The sequence below is a fragment of the Nicotiana sylvestris genome, chromosome 4 (assembly GCF_000393655.2).
Source record: "Nicotiana sylvestris chromosome 4, ASM39365v2, whole genome shotgun sequence".
In the NCBI taxonomy this organism is placed as follows: domain Eukaryota; kingdom Viridiplantae; phylum Streptophyta; class Magnoliopsida; order Solanales; family Solanaceae; genus Nicotiana; species Nicotiana sylvestris.
This window is the reverse complement of record NC_091060.1, coordinates 159,378,940-159,389,645: the sequence shown is the minus strand read 5'-3', so window position 1 is coordinate 159,389,645 and position 10,706 is coordinate 159,378,940. Positions and strand designations below refer to the sequence as shown.

At 35.3% G+C, this 10,706-nt stretch overlaps 2 protein-coding genes and 1 non-coding gene across 3 annotated transcripts; 2 read left to right on the top strand and 1 right to left on the bottom strand.

Annotated features, from left to right (window-relative positions):
- The first annotated feature begins 403 nt into the window (after nt 1-403).
- On the top strand, nt 404-6,181 carry LOC104248888 (uncharacterized). Its single transcript, XM_009805239.2, has 8 exons — nt 404-725; nt 1,193-1,301; nt 1,415-1,507; nt 1,635-2,321; nt 3,156-3,516; nt 4,173-4,254; nt 5,460-5,690; nt 5,808-6,181. Exons 1-7 carry the CDS (start codon nt 531-533, stop codon nt 5,664-5,666), a joined length of 1,734 nt encoding a protein of 577 aa, XP_009803541.1. The 5' UTR covers nt 404-530; the 3' UTR covers nt 5,667-5,690; nt 5,808-6,181.
- On the top strand, nt 3,731-3,837 carry LOC138890902 (U6 spliceosomal RNA). The gene has a single exon (XR_011407264.1). It is a non-coding gene; the product is annotated as a U6 spliceosomal RNA (small nuclear RNA).
- A 525-nt stretch (nt 6,182-6,706) lies between the features above and the next one.
- Nucleotides 6,707-10,003, bottom strand: LOC104248887 (triacylglycerol lipase OBL1-like). The gene is made up of 5 exons (XM_009805237.2): nt 9,530-10,003; nt 9,085-9,278; nt 8,938-8,971; nt 7,689-8,302; nt 6,707-7,320 (listed from the first exon to the last, which is right to left on the bottom strand). The coding sequence occupies exons 1-5, from the start codon at nt 9,834-9,836 to the stop codon at nt 7,042-7,044; spliced, it is 1,428 nt and encodes a 475-aa protein (XP_009803539.1). The 5' UTR covers nt 9,837-10,003; the 3' UTR covers nt 6,707-7,041.
- Nucleotides 10,004-10,706: the final 703 nt, after the last annotated feature.

Genomic DNA, 10,706 nt, shown 5'->3' with positions numbered 1-10,706 from the left:
AGAAATACTAATTTACATTTATTATACACAGTGGAATTATAAATGTAATGGATTTCAATTTTTGTTAAATCACTTTCTTACTTCTTAGGGTGAGATTTCCCGGTCAATTTAATACAGTAGTCAAAACGGATTAAAAAACTGAAAGACAGGACAAAGGCAGCGGGCATAGAAAGAAGCGAATCCCACTCTTAATTGTGGGAATCCAAACTTAACATAATCATTAACTCACTATCCTCTCTTCAATTTAAAAAAAAGCTTTTGTCCTTTCTGTGAAGATTCCATTGTTATTACAATTTTACATACATCATCATCTTTGCTAAACTCGTGAGCAACACGCCATTACAATCTATAGCAGTAATAACCATCTTTAATACTACACTTACTATATTACGTTTCCAGTTCCATGTAACTAGTGTAAAGTCTCTCCTCTCTCTCTCTCTCTCTTACCTCCACTGACTACATGTTTGCTCCGACGGTGACGGAGATTCTGGTGTAATGACGGAGAAGTGAAGTTGTAAAAGCAATTGACAATGCCGGAGCTAGGGTTTCAGGAGTTTAGATCGGGAATAGGAATTAGAAGTGTTCGTGATGTTAGTCCGGACTCTGTTATTTTCACCGGCGATTCAAACTTCAGTCTTTTCTCCTCTGCTTCCGGCAGCGTTGACCGGTGCTCCTTTGCTTCCGATGCTCACGATCAGGATTCCTCCGTTTCCGATGTTTCTCAAGTACTTCAGCTCCGTTTTCCTCGCATTTCTTTCCTTTTTTTCGTTCTCACAGTTTTTACTATTTGGATTCTCACTATTCACGTGTATTTTCTGCAACTTCTGTTTGATACAATGCGAAGGTGACAACACATTTAAGCTTCAGTAAGCTTAGAACATGCTCTACAGCTATAATATTACTGGAGAAAACTAATAAATCGGATTTAGATCTCATGAACATCATCTTACATTTTTTTATCATGAAAAATATTATGTTTATATATATGCTAATAAAGTTGACATTTTATTTGAGAGAAAATGCTTTTAGGAGAAAAACAATATATTCGGTACTGAAAAAAAATAGAAAAAATTAACAAGCATTGGCTTAGGTTTTTTTTAGTATCGAAATTAGTGGTATAGTGTTACTTAGACTACTTTTTGGAGTTTATTGTCTATTTCGAAGACTCTGAAACATTTTTGATTTGAAACAGCATTTGGCAGGGCATGAATGCCGTGAAGCTTTGGGCAGTAAAGTTACAGATCCAAACAAAGCCATTGTACACAAGAATAGTCACCTTGGCAGAAAAGAAAAAGCGAAAGGTACTATCTTGACGCTTTTTTCCACTCTATCAGCTGGCTTCCTACAAAAGCCTCTTAAGCTAGACTAGATTCTTCAAAATTTCTGTAATAGTGTCACATTCATTGTTTTCCAGTTCAAAAGTTAGAGACGAACAGCGAGGTTGAGACAGAGGATGAAAATCTGTCTTTAGATTCTGCTAGAAACTCTTTTTCTCAAGCTCTTAAAGGTACTACCACTAAAGCCTTTTAAAGTACAAAGCAAATTCACTTCACATTCTGGGTAACCGAATTTAACTTTTTCCTTCTTTTTTTTTGTCCGGGTGGGGCTTTTGATTGCAAAATTTGTGTGAATAGAATGTCAAGATCGGAGGTTTAGGTCGGAATTTCTACTGAAGAAACCAGATAGGCCAAGACCGGCTTCACTAGATCTAAACAATGCTGTGATTAACACCAGCCACTCTTCGTCTCCGCGTTTTGGAGTCATGAAGAGAACCCCTGTTACAACTAGCCGAGCCGGTTCATTTCCAAGTCCTAGAACGCCTAATTATCGCCATTCCAGTGTTGGGGTTCAGAAAGGCTGGAGTTCAGAGCGTGTGCCATTGCATTCGGCAGCTAATCGGAAGCAGCTTAATACTGCATTGCTGCCTTACAATAATGGAAGGACATTACCTTCCAAATGGGAAGATGCAGAGAGGTGGATTTTTAGCCCGGTCTCAGGAGATAGTTCTGTGAGAACTTCATTGCAGCAGTCTCAGAGGCGGCCTAAATCCAAAAGCGGGCCTCTTGGACCTCCTGGTCTAACTTACTATTCAATGTATTCTCCAGCACCACCAGTTTTTAAGGGAGGAAATGGTGGGAATCTGTTAGCCAATTCCCCTTTTTCAACTGGAGTGATGGCAACTGATGGTTTGTCAATTCGATGTGGAGGCAGCTTGGGCAGTGGAAACTTCCATGCACTCACAGAGCCATGCATGGCAAGGTCAGTTAGCATACACGGATGCTCTGAGCTAGTCAGTTTATCGACCTTGCCAATTTCCCAAGGTACTGATTTAGCCTTTCCAGTTAATTGGTTGCTTGCTTAATCTAATCAAGAAGTTTCCCATTGATTTGCATTGCAGAATCATGTGTCTCTTTAAATCAAGTGAAATGTAGCATAATGTTAGACGTTAATACCTGGCAGAGAAAGAGGAAATTTTGCAAGAAGAATACAAATAGAACTCACTGATTAATTGGTTGTAATACTTGATTTCTTCTATGGAAGATGGAAATCCATATTTCCATTACTATTTCCATGTTTTCAAGAGTCAAAGTTGAAAGGAACCCATCCTTTTTGGCTGGAGATAGGCTGAAAGTGTACCTTTTTATGTCAATGGGATGCACTGGCAGAAAAAGTAACCAGAAGGAAAGAAACAAAAGTTGATTTTCTGTTATTTGTTAAATTTATTACTAATCTGATAAATCTTCAAGCTCAACTTAACTTTCTTGATGTAAATCTGTACCAGGAAGCACCTACTCTGATATGTGGTAAAGACTTGTAACACAATCACTCTGGCCATAGGCTTTTGCCTATGAATCCCATAGGAGACAACACAACTATGAACTGTAAAAGATATTGCATAACCAATGGCCATGGATGGTGATTGTTGTTTTGAATGATCTTTTAGTTTTGGACGTGCAATTACTCTATTTGTTACTGGTGTTTATTTTTGCCTATTTTCAGTATGGAGTTTTCCCCTTACATGGGATATATAGACACATTTTTAAGTCCATCTTATCTGCCCTTTTAATCCTCATGACTATGGGTTGTGTAATATGTGAAGAAATGAGGGCTGTGCCTTCCTATTGCATTTAACTGTCTCTAAATCTAATCTATAGATGAGAGTGGAGATGATATTCAAGATGCAGCAAATGGTGTGTCACGAGTTATCTCAAGGAGGGATATGGCCACTCAAATGAGTCCCGAGGCAAGCCCTTCCTCATCTCCAATAAGACAGTCATCCTTCTCCCCTTCAACTCCATCTATTCTACCACTTGTAGAATTCCAGAGTATCCCTTCTTCTAAAGCAGAAATGAGAGATGTTCCCATTGATGAGCGGGTTACAGTGACCAGGTGGTCAAAGAAACAGAAAGCTCGAGTTCTGGGTAGGAGCATTGAAAGTGATGACTGGAAAAGGAAGGCTGTAGAAATCCGGTCTTCAGCTTGGGATGTTTCAGACACATCGAAAAGTATTTCAACGTAAGTGAAGCTATTTTATTTGTTAGCTTGTAAGTAAATTACTTTGAATCCCTGTCAGGGGAAAGTTGTTAGATGGAAGTCTGAGGTGATTGGATGTATTACAAATAGAGTGTACTGTATAGAAAGGGAAAAGCTGATAAATCCTTCGTAAAAGATGCAAACACAAGGGAAGGGAAGGCTATAAAGTTCCTTCTAAAATTTAAGGTTGTATTGTACCAGATCTATTCATCTGGAATCTGATAAAAATGGAATGATATACAGAAGATTATCATGGCCCCTACGCAAGGATGAAGCACAAATTGACAAATGTGAAATGTCTAAACTCCAAGGACTTCCCATGAATTTTATGAATCTTTAAAAGCACATCTGGAAGAAAGATTTATCTGAAAACATCCAGCTGACAATTAGATGCCTTCCTTGTGTTTTGTTCAATAGCATTGTATTTCAAAAGTATTGGTTTACTTTGTACATTGCCTTAGCCATACATCTAATCTCAAGTTGATTTTGCTCCAAAAAAAAAAATATCAATAAGCTGTACTGTTTGAGAAAGGACAGACCACATTCATGCTCCTTAACATTTCTTTCTCCAAGCATCAAAGTGCATTTGTTTTTCAATTCATGCTATTAATTTTCTCTATCCTCTTCTGAAATATCAGGATTAACAGGGAAGAAGCAAGAATCACTGCATGGGAGAACTTGCAAAAGGCAAAAGCAGAGGCAGCAATGAGGAAATTAGAGGTCGGTCTTTCATACATACCTCCTTCATGAACTTTTTAGTTTCTATAGTTTCTTTCTGTTGCCCATAAACTCATTTGAATAATCAATTATATGGATTCAATTGAGTGTATTGTGCATGAATGCAAACATATCTACTTTTTGTTTTTGTTAGTCCAGAACCTAGAGGTAGCAAAACTTGAATATGGACAGAATGGGTATACTATAAAGTGTGATAAATAAGCAACACTCATATGTCTACATAAGGTGTATGTAATAGCATGCTATTTTATCAACTAATGAAAAGCGACTTTATCAACTATGACTTCTATTCTACCTATTTCACGGTCTAGGTTAGTAGTTTCCTGTATTGGAAAAGACAGCTAATGTTGAAGTGGTAACCATTCAGCAACTTCCACCAGTACTTTGTGAGATTTCGGTTTATCTCGAATGTCAAATATCCTTTGTCGAGATGTCTGGACTCTGGCCTAGAGAACAAGGCTTGTATAGTTAAGAAAGGTTTTTGTTGTTGATACAGGGGAATAGGATGTAGGGTCTTTCAAGTGTTACATAAGTTTATTGTTCGACGTTCTTCCTTCACTAAACTTTTGTTATTCTAGATTAAACTACAACTTGAAAGATCAGCAGTGGATTCCCAAACTGATACTATAATTTTGTTAGGTATCTTTCATTTGCTAATACAATGGTTGACCTCAGTGATATTTATAAGATTCTGAAGGGGATGAGAAAAGAGATATCTCATTAATTTTGTATATTATATTGGCCTAATCGTATAGAAAAGAAATATGACATGTTTCTAGGCATTATCTTCTGCTAGCGTGCATGCATGATTTCTTTAGGTCAGGTCCTGGATCTTTCCAAAAAAGGAACCTCCTAACTGCTGGGTGATTTCTTCTCTCCCCTGTCTACATCATAAGCTTAAATTGTCTATGAAGGAAAATAGGTGGAATAAATAGTTCCCTTATCTTGTACTTCTTTGGAATTTTGAATTGGATTGTTACATTATCATCAAGATATGTGTTCTCCAATTATTGAATGCTACTATCTGTTTGTTGTTTTCTTAATCCATGTCATAAGGGGAAAAGATTTAATTGTTCATATTTCACAATTCTATAGAGGACAGAAGAATGAATAGAACTTGCATTTGCACCAATAGTGTTTCCTGTTTGCAGTTGAAGACACATGCTAACTTTACAAGTATAATGCAGATGAAACTTGAGAAAAAGAGATCGTCATCCATGGATAAAATTTTGAACAAACTTAGATCGGCACAGAGAAAAGCCCAAGAAATGAGAAGCTCAATGTTAGCCAACCAATCACATGAAGTAGCAAGATCCTCCAGCAAGGCCTTATCTTTCCGTAGGACTCGCCAAATAGGATCTCTGAGTGGCTGTTTTACATGCCATGCGTTTTGATGTTACAACAAGCCTCTATATCAGGTATTCTCTTACCTTTACACCGAGGAGTATAATATTTCAGATTTCCTTGCACAGATTAAATCTGGTATTAAAAGATTAGATCCTTCTTTCCTGATGTACTTTTCGGCATTTTGGTAGTGAATGGGTCAGATCATGTATAATCTTGTAATAAGCGGCAGTGATCTGGAAATGGAATTTGTAAAGACGTGGCTTGTGGAAACCAATGCTGTAGGGTGGTTGAATCTTTTAGTTCCCTTTGACAATGATATCTGCCTACCGAATGATTTAAACAGTCAAGAGGCATGAACAGAATGAAGGTTTACATTGTCCATGGAATAGTCGTAGTGTACATTAATGCAACTCGAAGTTTTCTTTCTACTTCGAGCTCCTCCATCTTCAACGAAATTCTCGTTGCTCTGTAAGATTCTAAAAACATTTTCTTTGATTCGATCTGTATGTAATGAATTTACCAATAATCCATGATTTTATTTTAAAATTTTTTGCTTTGTGCATTTGGCACCCGAATGACAATTAGTTACTTTATAATGCAAATAACAAGCTTAAGAGTTGGAAAAGTAAAGTCCTTAATCTAGATGGTAGAACCACTCTTGCAAATCTAGCCTTACTTCAATTCCTAACCACGTTATGCAAAGTAATGTTATTCCTACTTATATCACCAAAGAACTTGATGGAACTCAAAGAAACTCTACATGGGTTTCTGTCGAGGAGGACTGGAATAATGTTACTATTTCAAAAGCTTGTGTGGCCATTTGCAACATGAAACAGAAATCGAACTGCTTACATGGTCTTAAGTGGGCAGTGGGAAGGTTAAGCATATTAACTTTCAATTAACTAAAATATGTGTTTTGGTGCTTTATATAGAAAATATATTATATTTAAACTATTTATTGTCACGGCCCTAATTTTTCTCGGTAGAATGTTGTAATGGCACCTAGTCTCTACGACTAGATAAGCCTAACATTTGATAACAACTGAATAGAAATAATTAACAAAATACTAAAACAAGGCTGAATAACTGATATAAGTAGAGGTAGATATTAACTTATGGCATGATAATTGAATCAAAAATCTGAAACCTCTAAGGAGCAGCATCTACGGACTTGATACATGAGTTAAGTTATATGTCAGATTGACTTGATTTTACTACTAGGCCTCAGACCTCAGTCCCAAACAAGTTGGGTATGAATGCTTACTGACCATGTTACATTATATAAATTCATCTCAAGCCAATGTTATATAAGATATAAATAGCAATAATAATAAAATAAAAAATATTCAAGTTGTTTGACTTGATTAACAACGGCTTGGAATATTTTTTTTCCTACTTTAAAATGACTCTGAATCTTGAAAATCAATCGTATTTAGCACCTTCTTGATGAGCTGATTGTGGATTATGAAGAACTGATCCCAATCGGGTTAGATTAACATAATCTATAGTAGTATGAGCTGATAATCCTGGAATCACCAAACCTACCATCCTAAACATTGTCTGGAACCAGTCCTCTCTGTATTCCCTGCCTTTTCTCCAAGGGAGTATGAACCCCCTAATAACCTCATATGCTGCAATTAGCACCATTGGAAAAAACCATAGCAGTGAGAAGTAGTTCTTGTTTGGTTCTTCCTCCACCACCTGCATTACAACAAAAATATTGAGCTGTTGCCATGCATACACAAGGTAAATAATTAGTCAGACTTTTGAAAATCATGCAAAGACATTGTCTTTTAGGGCAATGAAGTGTGAACCAAACAACGGGTGTGACGTAGTGGTCAATGAAGTGGAATGAAAGTCAATGGAGACCAATGCTCAAATTTCAATAAAGACTAGATAAATTAGGCAATTTCTTTCCATCCGACTAAGTCTTGGGGAGCAGTATTAGTTGGTACTTTTGCTGGTGGGAGGTAGCAAGTACTGGGTGGAACAATTGAGGTGCGTGCAAACTTACCCAGACACCCGTTGTAAAAAAAAAAAGTGTGACCCAAATGTATGAGAAACTTTACCTTGCCCTGGTAGAGGCTGTTGTAATACACACATGATCCAAAATGCTTGAAGAATAGGGCTGTGTCATCAAATGGCAACCTAGGAACCATATCATTGGAATAAACATGCCTATAATACTTGACATTGTACTTATTGAACTTGTCCTTCATAAAGTTCCCAAATTGTACATCTCCAATCCTAGGTTGTCCGAATGTGTACACTCCTTCCAATTTATCCAATAACCATTCCTCTTCATGTAAACTCAATATGGCTGCAAATAAAATTGCTAATGCGCCTCCTAAACTATGTCCTGTCAATATAAACTTTGCCTTCTCATTTTTACTCAGTATCCTTTTCAGTTCTTTTCTGATTTCATAATATGCAAATAGTTTTTGGTCTGGGCTTTCATCTATTTCCTTGGGCCAGCCTGTGTTCTTTTGTAAGCCCAATGCTTTCATGAACCCAGCATGTAGTTTACCCACACCTTCAAGCTCGTACCAAGAAAGGTCCACATCCGTGATCCAGTCATCTGCATCATATGGGATTGTCCCTCTAAATGCGACCACAACTAGATTTGAATCTTCAATTTTGTCTTGGAACATAATGGCTTGTGTGGAGTAATTTTCTTGGTAAGCTGTAAATAGAAAGGAAATGGAATGATTTCGTCAAGTAACCAAACAATAATGCGAATTAGTCGGGGTGCAAATGCAAATAATACGCATAAAACCAGAAGGTTTTGAAAATAACCATCTCACTCGTGAGTCGTGAGAATATTTGAAGGTTAACTTTTGACATCTATTATAGTAAAAGGACTAAAAATAATAGATGGAAAAATAATATTGTATAATACCCGAAAAACGTATATTTTTTTGGTATATATACATTTTTGTATGTTATATACAATAAATATACAAATTTTATAAACTTTTGCAGCTACCCGATGTAAATAATTTCGATTGCGCCCTAAAAGTGATCTTTGCCAATGGATAACATGTGGCCAATCAAATACTAGTGCTTCCGAAAAGAGTCAAAATTTAATTTGCTTCATATTTATGAGAGAACATATAAAAAAGATTGTAGTTCAGAAGGCAAGATCTGCTGGCTCCTTGTAAATCTTCATAATATCTTTAGTAAGTTTTTTTCAATAGAAAATTTGATACTAGTATTTTGTCACGGACTAGAGAACAAAATATAACATTCAAATTGGAACACAATAAGAATAAAAAGATCTTAGTAACATCTGGTTAAAAGAGACGGAACTGAACTTACCATTCCAAAAGTTGTACAATTTTATGAAATCCATCTGCAGAAGAAAATAAAACATAAATATTCTACATTAGTCTATCGAAATTATGAATACTCTAAAAGTTGAGTAGTAAATTGTTTAAAGGCTGATTCTGCTATAAATAATAATACCTTCCAATTTTCTGTGATTACTTTCTTACTGAAGGCTTCATTTTCATAAGACAATTTAGCAGCCATAACTGATAGTGATGGAACATATCGGTTGTCCTCCATCTTTATGTTCTTGTCTAAGTTTAACCTCCAATCAATTTTTCCGATTATCGACGTGAACTTCTTCGATTTCATGTCTGGCTTCTCCGTTTTTCCTGTAATATCTCACAGTAATTTAAGACAACCTTTTCCTATATCGAGTACACAGTTTTTTGTAGCAAACCAAAGAGCAGTTACATATTTTCCAACCATAGAATCAAAACGCATAATTATCTCTTCCATGAATGAAGTATTAATTTACTGTGATATATATATTCAAGATATGATCGACCAAGAGCTTACAAATTTAAACAGATCAAATAGTGAATGAAAGATTAAAATTTAGAAGAAAAATCGTAAATGGAACCTTGAATTATGTTGAAGAAAAGCTGGAGAAGACCACCATTGCAAGAAGGATAGTTAGACCAGAGCTCAATTTTAGAACCAAAACTGTTCATTGGCTTTCTGAAACAAAGTAAAAATTTCTGCACAGCGACAGATGCAAAAATAATCCAACGACGGCGAAAACCTTTGATCCTGTCTGTGCCTGGAGCATCAAAAAAGTCCCTTTTCTCTAATTCACATGAACAGAATATACGAAAAAAATCACAAAAACTAGCTTCTTCTGGTTTCAACTCTATATAATCTTTACAGAATTCTTTGTTGCAAGCCATTGATATATGGATAGTTTCGGATGATATTTGTTCACAAAGTCAGAAGTCTGTATTCATATAGTAAGCTAAGGTCACACTGAACATGACATATTTATTTGTTGATAAACACGGCTTACCGAGATGCTCAATTATTAAGCTAATGATGATTCAATAAGTGATCATATTTTACTTATTAACAAGTAAAAAAAAAAAAGTATCCATATGTTAATTTAATAATGAAAAATAAGATTATGTGAGTTGTCAAATATTTTATGTCATAAGCATATCTCAAGTACCCCGCTTTCCTTGTTCTTGGTCAGTTGGTTATTTTTTAAGTGTGTTCGGATCATTTTTAGGAAAATACTTTTCCTGAAAAGTCATTATTTTTAAAATGTTTTCAAAAAAATAGTATTTGGAATTTAAAATTATATTTGGATATTCACTTTACTTGAAAAAGTGTTGTAGGTTTGTGAGTGGGAAAAAAAAAATTCTGAAAATTTTAGAAAAGGTGTTTTGAAAAATTCATTTTCGAAAAATTTCAAAAAACTTACATAAAATTTCATGGGCAAATACATTTTTGAAGAAATATTTTTATGGACAATTAAATTTTAACTTCATGTTACTTCCTCCAACTAACTCTTAAACATTATAATTAATCTACAGTACTCAAAATTTGTTATTAAAACAATATCGATTTACTTTAATCTTAGATATATACTACTATATTTTTCAGAAAATATTTTTCACTCACCAATTAAATGGTAACAAATTTTCAAGAAAATACTTTCTATAAAGAATTACTTGTATAATGTTAAATGCACTTTAAGTAGCTTTGCGTATGATTGAAGTTTGATTAACCATATCTAGATCTCACATGGCACGAACTAGAGC